We start from the raw sequence: 21,330 nt of genomic DNA, 5'->3' as shown, positions 1-21,330 counted from the left end.
TCTGCAGGGGGCCGGGGAGCTCCAGCAAAGCGGGTGAGCCCGGCCGGCGGTGCGGGGGCTGCGGGGGCTGCGGGGCGGTGCCTGCCGCGGTGGGCGGTGCGGGGCGCGGCCGCGGGGCGGGGGCCGGGCCCGCGGGGCAGCAGCGGCCGGGGCCGCCGCGCATCGCCCGTGCGGGGAGAGGCGGGCCCGGGGCTGCCACCGCCCCCGCCGCGCAGGGGCTGAGCCGGAGCCCGCGCCGCGACGGGCGCTGCCCGGGCGGAGGGAGCGGAGCCTCGTCCGTGTCTCCCCGCGGGACCCCCGAGCGCGGGCCGGGCACGGGGATGGGGCTCGGAGGGGCGCCCGGCGCCGCCTCCTCGCTTGCGGGCTGCGGGAGCCCCCACGCAGCGCAGGGCAGTTGAATCCCGCCCGCGGCGGAGCGAAGGACCGGGACGCGATTTGTTTGCTGCATTCCCAGGGACGCCGCTTCCACCTGCGAGCGAGTTTGAGCGGTCGGCTGTGGATTTTATATTTGCTTCTCCGCAAACCAAGGGTTAGCCGGGTGGCTTTGGCTTTTTGGGAAGGAGCCCTGCCCCGGCCCGCTGTGTGCGATGGATTGAGGCGTGCCCGGCTGCGCCCCCAGCCCGGCCGCCGCCCGCAGCCCACATCGATGCGATGGAAAGTCGGGGGCTGTTCTGCACCCTCTGTTACCTGATGTTCAACGCACCTCTGCTGTTCATTGTCACCGGTGAGTAGGGAACTTCAGCCTCTCCCCGCGGCGATCCGCCGCTCCGGGCACAACTCGCTGGCGGGGAGGCTGCGGGGCCGTCGGGGCTGAGCTCCGGCCGCCCCGCTCCCGCCGGCAGGTGCAGCGGGGCCCGGCGCGTTCCCAGCGGCAGTGCTGGGGGCTGGGGGCAGGGAGCTGCCCGGGCGGGCTCTGGCAGAACAAGGTGGCACTGTTGGGCCGCAGCTGCCGGCAGCGCGGAGCGGACGGAGCGGGGCGCGGCGGGCGCGCAGCCCGGGACAGTCCCCACGCCCGTCTGCGGGAGGGGGCAGTGGGACACCGGTGGCTCTGAAAGCCGAGGGCTTTCTTGGGAGGACGAGGGGGTTTAAGATCCCTCTCAAACTTTCCCGTTGGAGCCGCGGCTGCACGGTGGCGGGGACCGACTCGGCCCTGCCCTGCCCGGGTGCGCAGTCCTGGATGCTCCACTTGCTCTGCGGTCAGTGAGCTACATGAAACCCGTGCCTCGGTCGGCGCTTAGCCCTTGAGCTAAAGCAGCTCACGTTACGCTGAAAAGGACTGATCTTGTCTCTTAATCTCTCCCGTTAACCAGCCCTTGTAACTCTATCTTCCCCTCCCAGCTACCTTTACTGAAGTTCCCAAAGATGTGACTGTTAGGGAGGGAGATGATATTGAGATGCCTTGTGCTTTCCGAGCCAGCGGATCCACCTCTTACTCCTTGGAAATCCAGTGGTGGTACCTTAAAGAACCAGCCAGAGAACTTGCACACGAATTAGCCATCAGTGTCCCTGGCAGCAGGAGCAAGGTAATGCATTGCTATGGAGATACATCTCTTCATTGATTGCAACGTGCTTAGAGGGTGATCAAAATTAACTCAGCAGCTTCAGAGAGGAGAGCGCTTCCTCTACCCAGTGCCAGCAACTGGTAGGAAGCACTGGTGTACTCAGGCCCTCCGTGGGATGCAGGAGTACAGGGCATGCACCATGGGGGACTTTCGCCTCAGGAAAAAACATCAGGATTGTAAATAGAAAGTGATAAAAGTCCCACTGCAAAATCATCAGTGAGATCCCAAGAAAGGCAGTGAAAATAGCTTTAGTATGAAGTGTGGACAAGCAAAAACCTTGTGCTTCTGTAGACTTCGCTAGGAATCATTGTAAAAGGTGGGAGAGGCTCTCTGATAGTGCAGAGAAAGGCATGAGGGATACACCTCTCTCTGTTGGTATGTTAACCTGGTATCAGTCTGCATGTACAAATGCACAGTTTCTTGTTGTACTTGTACAGTATCTGTCCATATCTGGAGCTCAACAAGACATTTTCAGTCAGATGTAGTAATTAAAATGCATGAAGCAGAGTTAAATCTTGCATCCCCTTTCCCCTCCCCCTAGCAAGCCACTTGGCATGAGGGTATGCTTTGGTCTAAATTTTTCAGCTGCATTTCTCCAGCATAAGCCAGTTCATTCTACAGCCTCCCCTCAGTGCAAGACACCTTCCTGGTGCCAAACGGGGCTATACAAGGAGTGGGGTAAAGCAGGACTTGCAGGCTGTGTTGCCCTACTGTGCAGGGCACGTCATCCTCTCCAGCCTCTGTCCCCTGCGCCAGCAGGGTGGCCCGCGGCAGCCTCTGTGCCTGTGCCAGCTCCCCTCTCTGTGGCACGCTTGTTTTCCTGCAGAGCTCAAATAGAGATGCAAAGCATATAGACACTGAGCTAATGCGATGCCGCCTAGCTGGGGAAAGTGTAAGTCACTTGTCAGACTGGGAAATGAATTGCTTGGATTTAAATGTCTTCTTTAACCTTATATAAAAACTGCGAGTTGCTTTTACAACAAATGATGACAGAGCGTGCCTGGAGAATGATGACCGTCTCCCTGAGAGGCGCGTCGGTGAGGTCTGAGGCATCACTTAGGTTTACAGTACTTGGCTGGAGACAAAAAAATAACCAAATACAAAACCTGCTGAGTGATACCTGTTCCCAGGGTGTCTCTGGATCGACGCTCTGCCCTGAGCAATGCAGGATCCAGCTTGCCCAAGCACTTCACCGCGGTGCTGCTGGTAAAACATCTTCCCCGGTGTTTGTCAGTGGCTGTGAGCGGCACAGCATGCAACAAGCGTCTCTTTGGATGCTGGTCTCACCCTGAGTGAAGGCAGCACTTCTGTGGGCACCACGGGAGCTGTACCAAAACAATCCCCCCAGCTGAGCACTGGTTTGCTGCCTTACCCATAACCTGGGGAACTCCCCCGAGCCACGCACGGGCTGTGTGATTGGCAAGTGGAGAAAGTTGTATCTGCCCATGTCCTGTCCCTGCACTGGGGTGGGAATATGAGCATTTTGTTGATATACTGGCAGTGCTGAGTCTAATCTCCGTTTTTTCTGTTCTTTTAGGTAACAAATAAGGATGCAACCAAAATCAGTGTAAGTGCAGCTCGAGATGGGTGTACACCCCTCCTCCCATGCACGTGGGATTTACTGCATGCCCCCTCCTTTCCTGACACAGGAATGCAGCTGGTCTCACTGGCAGCCCTGCTCCTGCAGCACGGCAGGAGTGTGGCACGTTTCCCCTCCTCAGTGTGTCACGGCTCGATCAACGCGTTACCATCTGTTGCTGGTTTTGCAGTCACGTCTCATTCCTTGCAAATCCAGAGGAAGTGATGCTTGCCTTATACAGCCCTTCCTTAGCCATGTTTGGAAAGGACTGTGGGCCAGATCAGGAGAAAATCTCGCAAAGCGACCCCCTTCTCTGTCTGTCCTGCAGGAAACACGCCCCTCTATGTGATGCGAGCCCGGGGTGCCGCTGCCCCTCTCCGCGGTGCTGAGCCGCTCCGGCGGAGCCGGACTCAGGTCACCTGCTCGGGCCCGGCTCGGGGTGTCACCGAGCCCCAGCCGGGCTTGTCCCTCTGCAGCAGGCGCGGGGCGACCCCCAAGGGGCTGTCCTTTCCCCGCGGGGCGGTCCGTGCGGGCTGGAGGCTGCCCGGCACCGGGCACTGCGCGGGGTGCGAGAGGAGCCCCGCGGGGGTGGTTGGTGGTGAGGGGGATGTGCGGCCTTGGGACGGCGAGGTGGGGCTTTAACAGCTCGGTGTCCGGTGATTTGGGGGGAATTCGCCGCGTGGCTGGGGCCAGGGCAGGGTCGCTGCCCGATGCTGAGGCGGTGCCGGCGGTGCGCTCTCTCTTGCAGACGGTCCGCGTCCAGGGCAACGACATCTCGCACCGGCTGCGGCTCTCGGGCGTGCGGCGGCAGGACGAGGGCGTGTACCAGTGCCGCGTGTCGGACTACAGCGACGACGAGACGCAGGAGCACAAGGCTCAGGCGCTGCTGCGCGTCCTGTCCCGCTTCGCGCCGCCCGACGTGCAGGCGGCCGAGGCGGTGTCGCACATCCAGAGCGGGGCTGCCCCGCGCCGCCACGGCCCCGCCGCCCGCCCCACGCCGCCGCCCGGCCCCGGCAAGCGCCCGCCGCCGCCCTCGCCGCCGGCCCCGGCACAGGGGGGCACCGCCGCCAGCGCCACCGCCGCCACTGTCACCGCATCGACGGCCGCCGCTGCCGCCTCCTCGGCCTCGCCGCCGCCCGGGCAGGCCGCCATCCTCCGCCAGCAGCACGGGTCAGGTAGGGCGCGGGGGCGGGAGGGGGACCCCCACTCGTGGGTCAGCTACCGTGACCACCCCCCCCTTTGCCATGGGTGGGGCTGTCGCTGCGATGCTAAAGTTAAATAATCGCACCCAGATCTGTTGGCAACTGTGCTTAAGTTGTTTCAAAAGCCGGGGCTGGTGCATTGGTCCAGCCTAGGCGCGGGCTGGGGAGGTGGGTCTGAGCGCAAGGCAGGGACCTGCATCCTTTCCGCAGATGCTACGGGAGGCCCCGCCTCCAGAACCACCTTGCAGCTTTTAGGATGAGGTTTTGGGAGGCCTCGCTTTCAGAACCCCTTTCAGCTTTTAAGATGAGGTTTTTGAAACAGCAGTTGCAGCCTCAGGTGAGCACAACGCCGGGGATATTGTGCAGAGATTTTGGATCAGCAAGTGGTTACAGGGCTGGTTGTCCCCAACAGCTGCAGGGCCCATACGGAGCAGGGTGCAGATTTGGAAGGGAAATGTCAATTGCTGTGTAATGAACTCCACACCTGAATTAATGGCAGGATAAGAACTGGAGATATAGCACTGGATAATGGTTTTCAAATGTAAACATCACGCTAATACTGATTGTCTATCAGTTAATACTGTATTAAGTTATTAATGCCACATTACCATATTGCAGCTTGACAGAGAAGGCCCTTATAAACCTTTAACTAATGACAGGAAGGTCTGGGACAAAGAACATAATCTTAAATCTGCATTGCAAAAGTATTTCAAGCTTCAAAGGTGTGCTGCTGCTCTGGCTGGGCTTCAGCTCCTCTCTCAGCCACTGTCACTTAGCTAATGTTGAACAAATGTTCCTGCCAAAATATCTGTGGAAGAAGGAAAACAATTTTATGCCACTGACTGTGCAGGGAAGGCCCTGAGCTCCCCTCTCTGCTGAGTCTCTTCTGACGCAGATTCATAATCCTCATGCAGGGATGTTCACACTTTTTCCTGATACCTCTTCACACTCTTAGGGCAAACGGTTGCAGGCTTTGGCTCGCAGTAATGGAAATAATTTGTATATGGGTCACTGTGACCTGCTGGTGCTTTACAGGTGCTATGTTTTATCTGGCTACTGCCTTTTCCTGTTTTCTGAATAATTTAGGTTTTTTTCTCATGTAGAAATACATATGAAGGCTGGGTTTTACTCCTTATCATTCCCAAGACCAAGCTGGCTATTCACTGATGTCTCGTGGAAGATAAGGTGATAATTCCTGAGGTCTAATTACAGGTTCTTGGGGGCATTTAAAAAAGTTCAGTTTGATTTTCCTGAATTCACTGACCACAAGAAATTAAAGTCAACACTAATGCTCATGATGTGTTGTTTTCCTGTTGGAAAGATCTGCTTTCCTCCTAGGACCCCAGGGCTGGGGGTCAATTTTCATGTTTCCTCTTCACTCCATGGCTGTGAGAATTCTTGCAGTGTTTTCCATGCTGACAGTAGAAGTTGGGTTTAGGACTCATAGCACTGTGCACCCTGCCTACTGAACCCAGAGCTTATGTGGTGCATGCAAACTGAAAACAGGACAGTGGAAGTGCAGTGGGCTCAGTTCCACGTCAACAGATGGATGTGAGCGTGTGCCGCCAAGACAGCATGTCACATATGTCTGTTAGGGCAAGACCTCCTGCCCAGATCATCTAAACTGCTGTCTGTCCCAATTTTTCACATGTCTGTGGTTTGAGGATGTGGCACTACTGCATCATTTCTAGGCTGGATTAAATTCTGAAGAGTAAACTAATAGCATTGTGGCCAGCAACGGAGGTAATGGAATGATTTGAATTAGTGAAAAAGGTAGCAGAGCACAGAAAAATATTTAGTGGGGGTCGCCAGATGGAAACTGATGCTGAGGGCTACAAAACTGGCTAAAGCAAAATTTCATGCTGTGAGCTCTCTCCTGGGCGCACTGGTGTCTGTGAACAGTGCCACTCTGTGGCAGCTCCCGAACCCGAGAAGCCGAAGTCAGTGCAGAGAGCACAGGATCTCTGTTCCTACTACTGACTTTAAAAGGTGTAAAGCAGCACCTGCTTTTTTCTTTGTAAGAGAGAGGCAACTAATTTTGTATTTTGGGGTGGTCCTCTGCAGAAATAATGTCTTTTTACTCTGCTTGAATCAAGACCTCGCTGAATAACAGGCTTCTTCTTGGTTTATTGTAATTTCCATACCTGTGGCAGTTTGGAGCTGCCTCTAATTACTTGTGAATAGCACATCAGCCACATCATGGTTTTTAGATTAGAAGCTGAGGGATTTGGCACTCAAAGTTCCTAATTCAGGTGCCTTCTAGACCACAACCATCTGAGTCTCGCAAGCACGAGAGGTCTCATCGGTTGCTTTTGTGAAGCAGATTGCTGCCATCTCAGTCCCCATCACTTGTGTGTCTTAGAAGGACTGTCTGTGCCAGGGACCTGGTTTGAAGCAGAGAGAGACAGCTTGGTGTAGAGGCAAGAAATCTTCCCAAGACATGAAGTGTTGCATAAAGACATGTGGATAAAATACTAACTTAGCAGTCAGTGTGATGAGGACTTGCAGGGATGTCACCTGCTTTTGTGAGGAAATGGAAGACTTGGATCTCCAGTGCTGCCACCTGGGTTGGATAAGCACTAAACTTCCTTCAAAATATCTTAAAAGAAAATGACATTTTGACTTTCAGAGCTTCCCATTTGTCCATTTGTATGTTAAAGTCGTGTTCTTTAGAGCTATTTTAGGTACAGTAATTATTGTTCTCTATAAAGAATGCAGTTGCTTTACAGAAAATGCTTTTTTTTCCTTTTTTTAACCTCTGGAAACTAGAAGCCCTGTTTCAAGTCCACCCCCTCAAGGCAGTGTCTTAACTGGTATTCCACACAGTAGGGCCAACAAATCAAATTCAATCTTTGTTCACGTCATGTGTAAGTCTGCAGGACCTAACCCTGTGCTGCTGCATGAATTATATCTGCATAGTAGCATAATACAGATGCTTCATTATCCTATTTTGAGCCCTGTAACACGTACAGATAAGTACTTGCACCAAATCTGTGTGTGGTAATTGAATCATCTAATCATTTACTCTCAAAGTCTTTAGCATTTTTAAATCTTTTTCATTGTACACAGGGATATTTGCTCTGCGTAAAAGCAGAAATGTACTAGAACACTGGATTTGCCATCAGCGATTAAGAAACACCCTCATTTAAGACACCAGAGAGCTCAGCATAAGAGCTGATGGCATGGCACTAGCTAGAGTGTCCTGCATGAATTGGGTTCTAATCCTATTTTCCTTGCAATAGAAATCTTCCCAATATGTTCAGTGCAGTAAGATGGGACCTCTATGTACTTGTATTCCAATAAATGTGATTACAGATCAAATGCTACGTTAAGATGTGCCTGCAGGGCTCTTGTTGACTTCAGTTTCTGTCCCAGTCACGTACCATGGAAAACTGTGATTCTCTACATCTTCTACTTGAACTAAAACATGAACTTATTAGAATAAATGTGTCTGTTACTGAGATTCTCTGAACAGCAAAGAGTCTCAGACTGGGTATACATAGAAAATCCATTGTTTTGGGCACGTCATCAGAATGGTATTTGGATGAAATTCAGCATTGTGGTATTTAAGGAAATAGATTCAGTCTAACAGAAAAACTGACCAAATGCCAGAAATATTAGCTGCTCACACAGAATTTTATCTGTAATTGTTAAACAACCATGTAAAAATTTCGTGCTGTCGTCTCCTGAGTCAAAAAGGTTGCTGCTTGAAGGGTTCTGCTGGAAAGGTGGACTGAAGTGGGAATCTAGGACATGGGACTTGGGCTTTGTAAGATCATTGGGTTTAGTACGATGAGGGAAGCAGTTGTTTTACATGTGCTTCTAAATATTTGGCTTTCAGTTTAAATACTTATACACAAATGGAATCTTCTGCTGTAGGAAAACAATTGGGGTGAGCAAATGAAAGTGTGCATATATAGTGTAACTGTTTGGAAGTGTTCCTAGATTTTACTGTGTAGAGTAGGGAGGATATAGGAGCATCACTGAGTGAAACACACTGTCTCTGTCTTAGGAAGTTTGTCACCCAAAGAGATGAGATGGACAAATGGCAGGAAGAACAATAACTGGCTTTGTTTAGTGGTGTGACTGCTGAGAAACTGAATATGAAAACTTAATTTCAGATGTCTTAAATGCAAGTCCACTGCCCTAGTCATGAGACTTTGTCATCAGATGGTGAAGTAATAAACACGGATCTTCATACTGACCTTCTGGGAGGGAAATTGGCTGTGTTATATCCTACAAAACAGTCTCCAAAATGAGTGCCTGTGTATTGGCTTGGGGGCAATTTATAGTTAACTTCTGAACAGAATGTAGATCAGACATTGCAGCTTCCAAATTCCCTTTTATTTGTTTGATCTCTAGCCTCAAAGCTCAGAATTGAAAGCTTTAAATAAAATAAACAAAGATGGGAGTGTGAAGCAAGAAGCTGTGCTTAGAGTGCTCCAGGAAGGACACAAACTCATGTGTTATGCAGAGATGAAGTGTTCATAGCAAGGAAGAACTGAAGTCTTCACTTCATGCCTATCCCTCCCCCCCCTCAAAGCCTTTTAAGTCTGAGGCAGAAGAAACCCTGCTTGTGGGCTACATGGCCCAAGATAATAAAGCACCAGGTCCCAGTTCTGCAGCCTCTGTGCATGTGCAGCTCCCAGTGATGCTCATGAGAGCAACACAGGCACAGTCAAGCTGTGGCAACCCACCTGGAGGCAGGAGATCGTGTCAGAGACTGTTAGATCTGGGCTGTGCACTGGGAAGCACAGGGTATGTCTTTGCAGCTTAGAGACAGTGAAGTAAATGAACACAGTGTTTTGTTGAGGGTGACAGGCTGTGGCTGGTTAGAGGGTCTCTGTTTGGAGGGGCTGTGGGTGGTTTGGGTTAACTTTGGGTAAGGGTTAGAGTTTAGGGCTCTCCTGGCCTTGTCAGAGCGTGAATGACTGTGTGCTAGTTTGAGAGACAGGCTGTGGAGCTTGTTTATGTTTGATAGATGAACATTACATGAAATAGCAAGTAAGGAGAGCCTGTGTGGCTGTTCAGCTTGCTCTCCCTGCCTTTCCCACTCAGTAATGTCTGGGTCTGCTCCACTCCCCCTGTGCTTTTTATGAGCCCATGTATGAGCTCACATTCTGTTGTTACTTGTAGTTAAATGCAACCTGGGTCACATCACATTTTCCTTTACATTAAATAAAGTAGCAAGACAGAGGCCATAACTGAATTATCAGGCTGACCTCCTAAATGTCACTGGATAATAAACATGCAAAAAGAGTTCTCATTAAGTACACATCACTAGCACTTTAATATCTAGGCAAATTAGACTGCTTTGGGGACAAGTGAGGTCAAATATCTTCTTTTGTGTCTGTGTAATATGGATTAATTCTCGAACTGGACAAAAGCACAAACTGCTGTATGGTGTCACCTCATTATCCAGGGCAGAAACAAGCTGTGCCAGGATGTTTTTGTACTGTGGAAATGCAATTTATTTGAGTAACCTCCTTTCAGCAGTTCTTGCTTATTCCCTGGAGGACAGGCAAAACTGTACCAACCTATTCTACCATAGCCTGTGCAGTGCCCTTGAAGAAATCTGAATAGTATTTGAACTTCTTTGATATCATCAAGTTATAGATGAAAAGTATTTTAAAAAATATTACTAAACACAATGAAAGGGGTATTCCAGGTCTTCTTAATGAAAGTGGAAGCTGTACCTAACATTGGTCTAGATTTCTATGTGAGATTGATTCATTAGTGAGCAAAAATTGGAAATTTTTATGAAGGAAGGATCAGTGGTATTTTTGTGCAAATACACTCAGACGTGTATTTGCACGAAAAAACATCATTTTACAGCTAATTCTAATATATAGTGCTAGTTCTTTAAATACAGTTTCAATAGATACTTTGCAAAATGGCGTCTTAGTTTGTAGAACCAGCTAACTCTGTATGTTTTACAAGAGGCAATAATTGTTAAGCACTCCCCACCTCCACTATACTAATGCAGCTTTACTGATGTATAAAATAACACTTGAACTGTGTTGTCAATTATATAGGTCCCTAATACTTTAAGTGGTAAACTTAGCAGTCGTGGCAGAAAGAAATGTCCAGACAGTCTTACTGGTACTGATTTTGAGAATGCTTTTAATACTGGTGGTCTGTAGTTGCAAAGCAAACATAAAGTAGGCTCTGCCAGGGAACGAATCTTGCAGTAGTCCTGTGAAGGTGTTCCTTCTTTACTTAAGAGAGCCTGACAGGACTGTGCTGGTAATAAAAGGGGTTTGCTTTGGGTTTTGATTTAGCTTTGAGAATGCTGGCAGGTTCACTATTGCTGTTTACTATGTGTGTTTTAAAATTAGATAATGGTGGCGCAGCCCCATACGTCAATAATAAACAGTTCAAGTAGGTTTGTATTGGAAAAAATGGGGTTGTCAGCAGAATGGTATTATTTGTCACAACAGCGGCTAACAACCGAGTACTTTATATTGCTAGGCTGTTATCAGCTGGGAGGCAATTTTATTAGCTGGAAAGAGGAGCAGTTTGGCAGAGCAGCAGCCGTGCTCTGTGGAGGAGCCTGCGTGAGCGAGCACGGGTCGTCGTGCGCGGCTGGAGGAGGGAGCTGTGCTAGCAGAGCTCACACAGGACACTGAGCAGCTGCCGTGATGGAAACTGCCAAACTGAAAGCAGGGAAGGGACATGGGGGTCCTGGCTGATGGCACGGTGAGTATGAGTCAGCAGTGCCCTGCAGCCAGGAGGGCCAACTGTGTCCTGGGGCGCATCAGGCAAAGCAGTGCCAGGCAGTCAAGGGAGGGGATTGTCCCTCTCTGCTCTGCCCTGGGGCAGCCTCACCTTGGATATTGTTTGGGCACCACAATATAGAAAGATGTGAAGCTGTTAGAGAGTGTCCAAAGGAGGGCAATGAAGGTGGTGAAGGGCCTTGAGGAGAAGCCGTATGAGGAGCAGCTGAGGGCACTAGGTCTGTTCAGCCTGGAGGAGACTGAGGGGAGACCTCATTGCAGCTACAACTTCCCCGTGAGGGGAAGAGGAGGGCCAGGCACTGCTGTCTGCTCTGTGGTGACCAGTGACAGGACCCCAGGGAGTGGCCTGAAGTTGTGTCAGGGAAGGTTTAGGTTGGATATTAGAAAAAGATTCTTCACTCATAGCATGTTTGGGAACTGGAACAGGCTTCCCAGGGCAGTGGTCACTGCACCAAGCCTGACAGAGGGCAAGAGACATTTGGACAGTGCTCTCAGGCACACGGTGGGATTGTTGGGGTGTCCTTTGCACGACCAGGAGCTGGACTCAATGATTCTTGTGGGTCCCTTCCAATTCAGCATATTCTGTGATATTCTGTGATAGTATCTGGTCTTACCCTGCCCTTCCATGGCTGTGGCTGGGAAGAAAGACATCCTTGTGTGTCTTGGGAGCAGCTGTTTCAAAGGAGGCAGAGCACAGGAAGGTCTCTAATGGACATCATCTTCATGTCTATCATTTTATTGTTATATCCCTGGAAGCGTTCACAAAATATATGGATGTGGCACTTGACAACATGGTTTAAGTGGAGAACATTGTGGTGGTGCTGAGTTGATGGCTGGACTTGATGATCCTAGAGGTCTTTTCCAGCCTTGAGATTCTATGATCCTATGGGTAAAACTCACCAAACTGGCATAAATAGAAATACTTTACTGCTTTATAAATTTTAAAATTCACATTCTAATCTGAATCCCTCTCACACCAGGGAGCTGAAAATTTCACATGTAAAGAGGGCAGTGAGGAATATCCCAAGTCCACAGTTTTGCCAAATAACCCTTTGCTGGCTTATTCAGTAAAGCTTGGCTTCCCTTAGACCTAGGACATAGCACTGTCTTCAGTTAGCTAGTATCTAGCAAATACCAATCACTGGAAAGGTTTGGAGGGTCTGTGTATTCATGGGTCAATCCCAAAATGCTGCTGTTTGTTTACATCAAAAAGATCATCCCTTCTTTATTACAGGCTCTTTTTTTTTTTTTTTTTGACACATGCTCTCAATACAGCCATTTTTCATGTGCCATCATGTATTCTGCTAATGCACTTAGTTAGCTCTGTTCTTTAAGTATGGACAGGATAGGGTTATTTTTCAAAAAAAAAAAATCCTTATATAATCTGCATTTGAATCTGCTTAAATTTAGTAATTCTGATTGGAGTGATAATTACAACTACATTGGCAGCTTGCTCCTAATCCTGATCAAGTCTAAAATACTGTAGAAGACAGTGGAGCGAGTACTGCACAGAACTGCAGAACTGGACTGCAAATATTTACAGCTTGCATCAATTGCAGAATGTGAAATCTGTGGTCCAGTCCGGTGTGACTCTTATAACAAATCTTTTTCATAAGGTGTCAACCTATGGAATTGTGTGGCCATATCTAGCTTGCCTGCTTTATTGCAACATGGCTTTTAAAACCTGATAATATGGCCCAGGCTCACTTCAAAGCTCAGGAACTGAAACCAGCTCCCAGTATCCTTCATTGCCTCATGATCTGGGTAGTCTGAGCTGTGCTTTTTGCCATTTGTGTGTATTGATATGCTCTGGAGCTGCTCACACAGTAGTACAGAAGAAGGATGTGTGGGGCTGGATGCTCATTTACAACCTGAACTACCCTAATTCAGTTAGTCAGTTTTCTATATGCTTTAGTTTAAAATTCATTTCCCACCAAATCACATTGCAAAGAATTTTGTATCTCTCATTATTCAACTTTCAAGGAATGAATTAATGATCCTTGGTTTTGTTGAGTTAATTTTAGATCATGGAACTGCAGAAAATTCTGGAAATTAAACAAACCCATAGCTGCATGGTTTGAGTCTCTCCATAAGATATTTGGTGAGGAGAGATCATCTCACAGATGCCAAAGCAGAAATCTGTTTATGTGAGGGTAATACAGAGTAGAGACCAGCTGCAGGTCTCAAAAGAGGAAAGTTACTGGCTTATTTAAATGCAGGCCCATAGAAAGTATTTAAGCTGTATAATCTATATAGAATGAATTACTCTTTTCAAGTATTCAGGACATGTTCCTTTTCTCCATTGACACTATCTATAGCATTTGGAGCTTGTTGTAAATTACTCCTGGTGTTCTCTTGAAGTTATTCCTTAATTTCTCCAAGAGTGGATATTTGGAGTGGTTGAGTGGTTTATTTGGCTGTCTGCAGTGTAGAGCAGATCCCGAGAGCAGCCCCTCAAGGGCCTGGCTCCATCAGCTCAGCTGCTGCTCTGCTGGGCTCTGCAGGGCACTGCCTGCTCTCAACACTGTGGTGTTCACAGGCAGATGCAGCATTTGGAAGAAGCAGAGTCAGGCTTTTGGTAAGACTGCTCTGTACATCTTTGGCCACCACAGAAGGGAAGTGGGGATATTAAGGGAAAATGTACCAACTGTTCCCCATATTGTGTGTCCCAATTTCTTGTAACTTTAGTGGGAGGTGATTTTTTTGCCACTCTGTTGACAATGAAACTGCATATTTCTCTGGTAACCTAAGAAATAGAAATTTTTTTATAAAGTAGGTAGAAGTATTTCTTGCTCCTTAGCTGATATTGCACTTCCATACACTCATCAAATCCACCAGTTCAACAACCCCTCTTTCTGTTTGTTAGTGGCTGTATTTAGTACAAAAGTGTTGTGCCATGCAGCCCTGCAGCAGCTGTTGAGCTGGGTCAGATCAATTGTCCATTTAATCCTGTACCTTATGTCTAATAATGTCCTTACAATCTAGGACAAGGGAAGAGCCTCCCTAGAGGATAACTGAGCACTTGACTGGTTTGTGTACCGTGAGCACGTTCAGAAGGGATTGTCAGCAATAATATTTAGAGAACAGTTGGGCCTTAACGAGTCTCAGCTAAAATAACCTCTACTGTGATCCAAAACACACCTCAGTAATTGCAGGTGCCTTAAGAAACACATCCCCAACTCCTCTGCCACTGCCTGCATCTGTCCTGTCCCACAGGCACTCACAGATTGACTTCCAGCAAAGCACTGCAGCACTTCAGAAAATCGATACTGCAGAAGGAATCTTTTTTCTTTTCTTAGCTTCTTTTCAGAATCAACCTTTTATTTCTGCATCATTTCTTCGCATGACTACACCCCCCTCTCATTGCCATCCAATTTATTTGTTTTCTGACCTGTAGCCTTCCTGCTACTATGTTGTGATTTGTCACTAAAATACTGAAGTCTTCTGTCCTAGGTGGACTTTTTGAGGTGTCACATCAAGAACAATCAAAATTAAGAATGAGGCTTCTACAAAGAATTGGATTTTTCTCAAATACACATATTTATTTTTTTATCTATGCTGGAAATTTGCATTGTGCTGCCCTGTATGCAGCCTCTGTAGAGTTTCCAAGCTTTACATTCTACCTCATCTCTGTGTTGTCAGGTCAGTTCAGCCCAGCACATAAATAAAATATGGTAATTTCAGGAGTGCTAAATACTCTAAATGGAATCTTATTGGAAATAATAAAACTTGTTGATTTTCTGAAATTAGGACAGGAGTGGCTTTCAGTTGTTCTTGTTACATGGTATTTTGGCAATTCACCTCTAAATATAGGCTGGAACATAGCAGTGGATATCTTGAGAGAAGGCAGGCAAATGGTGAAACTTGGGTGTATTTGAGAAGGCCTAAAAGGATGACATAGTTTTACAAAACTTTGCTCAGTGTCTTCTGGCCAGTAAAATTGTCTTCAGCTTCCTGGAGAGTTGAGTGTGGTTAAGGAAAGTGAAATGTGGGCATTTTCAAGAAGAAAGGTGTGGAGGGCAATGCTGGTAGTTTCACCCAGCTGCATAAGAAGATTTACTCCTGACCTTAAAAATCTCTATGGCATGGATGAAGGAAAAAAGCAGGATCACAAGCTTCCACCTGCATGGCTGTGTACAAATAAAAATGTGTGCTGACTTCTACAAGGCATTTTTTTGAGATGAGTTATGAAAAGCTGTTCCAAAATTCAGTGAATCATAAATACAAATGTGTAGTGGATAGAAAACTCATTTTGTCATCATGCCTTCCAGGCAGGTTCAGTGGCGAGCAGATCCCATGCTGTTGCTCATAAATATGTGGGAAGTCACCATGGCTGAAATTACCAACAGCAACAGGCAGCTCGGGAGCTGTTTCCAGTGGTGCCTGGGCATGATGATCTGCAGCCAGCTGAGAGCCAGAGGCACTGGACACCCTGTAGTTTGGTATTTTTTTCTATAGTACCAATACTTCTTTTAACAAGAACACCTCCTGGTACATGCAGTGCTCTAGGGCTGAGCTGGGAGAGCGTGCTAAAGTTAGCACAGGCTCTGGATGCACTTCTGCACAGCCTCCTGGAGAATTACTTCTTGTTCAGAAGTGGGAAGTTTAAGGCACCAGGTACAAGCCTTTAAAATAAAAAAGGTAGGAAGAATGCTGTGTGTGGATTGTGCTGGGAGTATTCAATAGTGGGAGAAGGAAACAGGCAGGTTACAAGATCTTGTCTCAAGCTGTGAAGTAATTCCAGTGGAGTGTAGCATATCATATCTTTGATTCAGTAAGTGTGTAGTAATGGTGTCGTTTTAATTAAAAAATTCTAAGAAGCCCCTTAGATCTGAAGTCTGGTAAATTCCCTTCAATTCAGTGCAAGTGCTCCAGATGTATGTCAGTGAGTGAGAATTTGTTTTATCTAGGAGGTTATTGCTTGTAATGATCCTTGACCAACAACCCATGTAAACCTCCATTTTTCCCTAGATATCAAGTAGTAGGAGCAGTTTCTCCAAGAACACATCTCAAGCACAGTCTAAAGTTTCTGGACTGAGAGAATAAATCAATCTATATGGTCAGCTTCATTGCTCACCTCTTAATTAAATGCCAGGTTTGAGGGCTTTAATTGGGCATTGTTCTGTAAGGAAATAGGCCGAGGCTGACAGGTCACTGCATAAAAGCCACTACAGAGAAATGTCTCGTGGCACTGCCAGCCAGGGCCCCAGCTCCATCATCAATAGGCAGTCAGATTTTAGGTGTTATCATCTCATCTTTCAAGGAAAATAGGCTACTGATGTCTTTCTGCTTTTTATTATATGGGCCACTGCATTTTACCACCAACTCGGAAAGAGACATCAAAGTACTTTCAGATTCTTTCTAGGAAGAAAAATAGGTAACTGCTGGAAACTGTGGGTTTTGACCATTGGTTAAATATAGCTTGTAAAAGAATCATCCTATTTTCTCCATGTGTCGCAAGTTACTTGGCTAATTAATGTTTGTTTTCAATTGAACTGTCTTAAGTCCAACCTTGATTAATTCTGGCATAAAAAAATTATTAAATAGAAAATTACAGTAAAACACTATTATGTCATAAATCAAAAAGAAGGTTGAGTGATGCCAGAGAGCAATTCAACATACACAAAGAGAACAATTTGTTCTTGTTCTGCATGGTGGTAGACTTTCCCTTTTAGCCATGTGCATACAAATAATTTAAAAGCAAAATTCTAAGTCTGAATTGGGATAAATAAGTTTACAATAACAAAACATCAAATGAATATTCAAAATATCAGTGAAATGTTTTCTTGTAAGTATCTGTAGTTGCAAGTAACTGTACACTCCTGATTTGAAGTGTCTGGATAGGAATTCATCTGGGGCCATTGTGTGTTTACATCTACAGATGTAGCAATTTATTAACTAAAAGTCAAGACTTCCACTACTGCAGTAAAAGTGGAATTGAGCAGACTAAGTTCAGTTTGTTTATAAACAATACTACCTGTAATGGAAAGAGTTCAGGTTAACTAAACAGGGAGAAAAAACTGGAAATTATATTTCTGGTCTGCTTATGGGAGGAGAATTCTGAAGTTCTCTGTACCTCCTGTTGCCTGAAGTGTTAGAGCAGAACAACACTGAATCAGTATGAAAAAAGAAACCTTGCATTTGGTGTTTAGTAAGAATAATTGCTTTCAAATAATTTTAAAAATATATTTATTTGCTGAGATTCTGTTAACAGACTCTGAACTCACATTCTGCTTTCAAATTAAGAAGATGAAGAAGGTAGGTTAAGAACAACAGCAGCTTCTACAAAACGAATTGACAAAATTTGGACTGTGCAATTCACAGTTCTGCATTGAAACTTAAAGTAAAACTAGTACATAAAGGTAAAACTGGCATGGGAATGGTTTTGGTGAGCAGGCACTCAGCTACTGCAAGGAGCTGGGACTAACACTGCTTTGCATTCAAAGCAGAAACAATCCTAACCTGGTGTCCCTGGCAGCCCTTCAGTATCATGGTTGTAAGAGCACTTGAGCTACAAGAGCCTGCTCCTCCAGGTTGAGCTTCCTCAGCGTTTCCAGGGGAATTCCCCCTCACAAAAGCACACCTTGCCTTCTGAGTAACTGGCAGCATCTCCTCAGACTCAAGTCCTTTTCATTGAAAGACCAAGTTCAGCCCTGGCAGGGAAAGAATGAGTTCTCACCACCCTCAGATTTGAGCATAATAAATACCCAAGGCCAGATCTTCCCTGCAGTGGTGTCCAGCTGTGGAACTGGCACCAGTTTCGCACTAGTGAGCTGCCTGCAGCTGCCAGGAGTGTCAAATGGTGCCAGGCTGCCCCTGCCATCCACAGGCACAGGGGACAGCGACAGCACATGGGGACTGTCCTGGGCTGGCAGCTGTGCCATGAGCCAGAAGGGAGGACAGCTTGGAAACAGGGATGTGCTGACTGGAAGTGTGGGTCTGTTGGGCCCAGCACTGCAGTTTGTGGATAAGCATCTGTCTTCAGGTACCACATGGCACATCAGGCTCAGAGACAGACAACAGGGCTCACCTTCAGCCTTCCCAATCGGCAATCTGTTTTCTCTCTCTGGTGTAAGTAAATTGGAGTTTTATTCTTGCCAGAACCATAGGATATAATGTATTTGTGCATTGGCTGTATATCTGTAAGGGCAGTGGGGACCTGCAGGAGGAGGGAGGTCCCTGAGGCTGGGGAACGGTTGTCACAGCCCTGTTTGCTGTTGCTCCCGGGCTGGCCCAGGGAAATTTGGCAGGGTTGGCATACACACAGGCAGGGCTCCTGCTGCCCACACCCTCTGAGCACAGGAGAGGGGGATCACTTACCTTGCCTGCAGATCTCCAGGGGCAGGACCTCCTTGCCCCTCAGCTCTGCAGGGCTGGATCCTGTGGCAGGGAACTCTGGGTTTGTGAGCTTCTGCATTGCTGCATTGAGGCTTGATGACTGTCTGTCTGTGTGCTGGCCAGGAACCTGAGCTTTGACAGCTGTTGTGCCCTTTCCTGCATGCACCTTTAGTGTCTTCTTGCAAGAATTTAATGAGTTACTCCTTCGGTTGCTGAAGTTAATTGTGTTTGCTAATGATTTTTCAGCTTTCAAAACAAAAATCCTGTATTCATCTTAATGCCTTGCTGTTGCTACATAGGCAGTCCTTAGCATGTGTTTGTGCATGCAAGGATTTAATTAAAATCTTAATAACTAAATAATCACCACACCGTCTGAGAGTCTGTGAGACAGCACTGTGGGGACATTTCTTGAGTTCCTCAGTTGCCCAGCACATTACTGTATACTATTTTTGATACTGGGTAACGATACTCCAGCTTTGCTGGTGAGGTGTATGTAGATTATGAGGTAGCTGGAACAGTGAGCCCAAGAGCAGTGGTTTACTCAGATCTGTCTGAGGCACTTCCTTTGATCGTGCCACAGCTGAGAGACACTCACATCTCCTAGAGACCGAGACTAAAGTATTTGCATTAGGGTGCCTGAAGTGAGTATCCTAAATAGAAGTGCTCTGATTCCTTTATCAGAGGTACTGAACACAGAAAACTTTAAACAAAAAGTTGTCATGCTTTGCAAAGTGGCTCTGACAGTCGTGTTTCTGGGTGATGGTCAGTATTTCGGGCATTGATTACTCCCATAGATCGGGTGGTCAGCACTGATGAAGCCTCTCCCTAGTGCCTCTCTGCCCTCCACCTGCAGGGCAAACTCCCAACTGGGCTCCTGCTTTTGCATCCAGCCCTGTGGAAGTGTCCCACGGCCATGTGAGACATCAGTCACAGCCCTGCACTGTCATGTTAGTCATGGTGGGCTCTGCAGGGCTCAGGGAGCACCAGGCAGTGATCTCCTGTCCCACAGCAACAGCTTGGGCTGCACCAGGGCAGCAGAGCTGCTCCATGGGAAGGGGCTGCTCTGCCCTTGCCTGTCAGCTCAGCAGTGACTCATTTCAGAGGTGGAGCAACCCCACAGCTCACACAGTGTGTCTGTATGTCCTGTTCTCCTGGCCAACAGATCTCAGCCCTACAGCCCTCAGCACACAAGGGAGAGGGGCCAGACCATGGTGCACACAGTAAATACCTGTCTTTTTGGCACATGTAGCTAGGAAATAAAAAAAAAAAAAAAAGAGCAAGTGTCTTGGTGTAAGTGGATATGAGGCAGGGACAGCTCTGTTAGCTGCAGCGTGGACATGGCTGCCACTTCTTGCTGAGAGCAAAAGCACTGGTGCCTGTCCTCCCTCAGCAGCTGTAAGAGCACAGGCAGCTCTTTCCTGCCCCAGCAAGTGCCTCAGTGTCCCACAGCCTTGTCCTGCCCCATGAGGTCCCTCCTCAGAGCAGGAGCCTTCCTGCCCTCCCTGGGTTTGGGCAGAATGACTGTAACAGATCTGTTCCACACCTGACCTCTGTTTTTCCATGGCTCCTGTGCACATTTTTTATTTTAAATTCCACTCTTTCCTATAAAAGGTAAAGAAGATGTCAAGGTCTTGCTGTTCCCATTCCAAATGAAATGGGTTCATGTCCTGTTAATCAAGAAGTACAGCTGCAGCATTTGTCATTTCCCTTTAAAGTAATGGGTGGTTGATACCTGTCATTTCTCAAGAAACTATATACCAGATTAAGGTGTATTTATAGAAATCTGAATTGCTGGTAACTTGGCTGAAGCCAAGTTTAGGCATACCATTAGTAACGCATAATGAAATGACCTAAGTGGAGTTAGATTTGGGAGGGGGAGGAGAAAGCTCTTTGAGTTGGATAGCTTGAGGATGCTGTTTTACTATTAAAATTAAGCTTCTGACCCCTGGCACTGAAGTGATAAAAATAAATCTTCCTATATTTCTCTTCTGCATTTAATCTTCTGTATTGGAAAAGATAAAAAAAAATCAAATCTCCTTCTCTCCCTTGTCTCTTTCTTTTCCAGGTACAGGACCTATTTATGCTACAGACCCACTCCTATACATGTCCCTGTTAATACTGCATAAGCTTGTACATTTATTAGTAAACCACTGACGGACTACTCCTTCCACTCCTCCTCTGCCAAACAGAAAGGAACCTATTTAATAACAAACAGAATCCCTGACAAAAAAAAATACCTACAGTTTTAAAGATGGACAGAAAGAGACTGAAAGAAGCATGATAAATTCTACATGGGGGGAAAAACATATTTTTTGGGATGCCACAGAAAAGTAAATCACATAGAATAATGCATCTAGTTTCCAGAATCTATGGTGTAAAGCCCTGCTCTGTGCATGGCACTTATGATTTCTCTATTTTAATGTAATATTTTTTTCTTTTCTAAACCTTTCCTCTGACTCTTCATTTTGCACGAACTGTTGAGCAGTTATCTTTATGATAATATGTAAAGATGTTGGGTCAAACCCTTCCTAAGAAAGGAAATATTTTTAGTAGATTATTGTGTTTAGGTTTTTTGGATTTCCTTTTTTTCTTTTTTAATTAAATTATTTCTTTTGGAGACATAAAAAAAGGTACATCTTACCATAATTAATATTCACTGTCAATAATATTTATTTTTAAATGAAGATTGGAAACAAGGTAAGACATTTGTTTATAAACTGTATTGTATATTGCTGAATAACAGTTGAATAAAAAGATTTTGAAATAAAGTTTTTACAGATGTGTGTGCCTCTCCCTGTGTCCTGAAGGTCCCTGAGAAAGCTTCATGGCTGGGTGTGTTCCCTACCTTGTTATAACCCAGAGGCTTGAGGAACAAAGCAGCACAAACAAGTTAAAATTGAAATAAGTTATTT

At 46.7% G+C, this 21,330-nt stretch overlaps 1 protein-coding gene across 2 annotated transcripts; it reads left to right on the top strand.

Annotated features, from left to right (window-relative positions):
• The first annotated feature begins 189 nt into the window (after positions 1-189).
• On the top strand, positions 190-21,197 carry VSTM2B (V-set and transmembrane domain containing 2B). 2 transcript variants are annotated; one of them, XM_050311386.1, is made up of 5 exons: positions 190-724; positions 1,339-1,523; positions 3,100-3,129; positions 3,890-4,311; positions 20,484-21,197. In XM_050311386.1, exons 1-5 carry the CDS (start codon positions 652-654, stop codon positions 20,542-20,544), a joined length of 771 nt encoding a protein of 256 aa, XP_050167343.1. In that variant the 5' UTR covers positions 190-651; the 3' UTR covers positions 20,545-21,197. The 2 variants fall into 2 exon arrangements, with proteins under 2 accessions (XP_050167343.1, XP_050167342.1); XM_050311385.1 differs by having other exon boundaries at positions 196-724; positions 3,890-4,316.
• The last annotated feature ends 133 nt before the right edge of the window (positions 21,198-21,330 follow it).

Source organism: Myiozetetes cayanensis, unplaced genomic scaffold (assembly GCF_022539395.1).
Source record: "Myiozetetes cayanensis isolate MyiCay16 unplaced genomic scaffold, myiCay2020 scf16, whole genome shotgun sequence".
NCBI lineage: Eukaryota > Metazoa > Chordata > Aves > Passeriformes > Tyrannidae > Myiozetetes > Myiozetetes cayanensis.
This window is presented reverse-complemented; position numbering and strand designations above follow the sequence as displayed.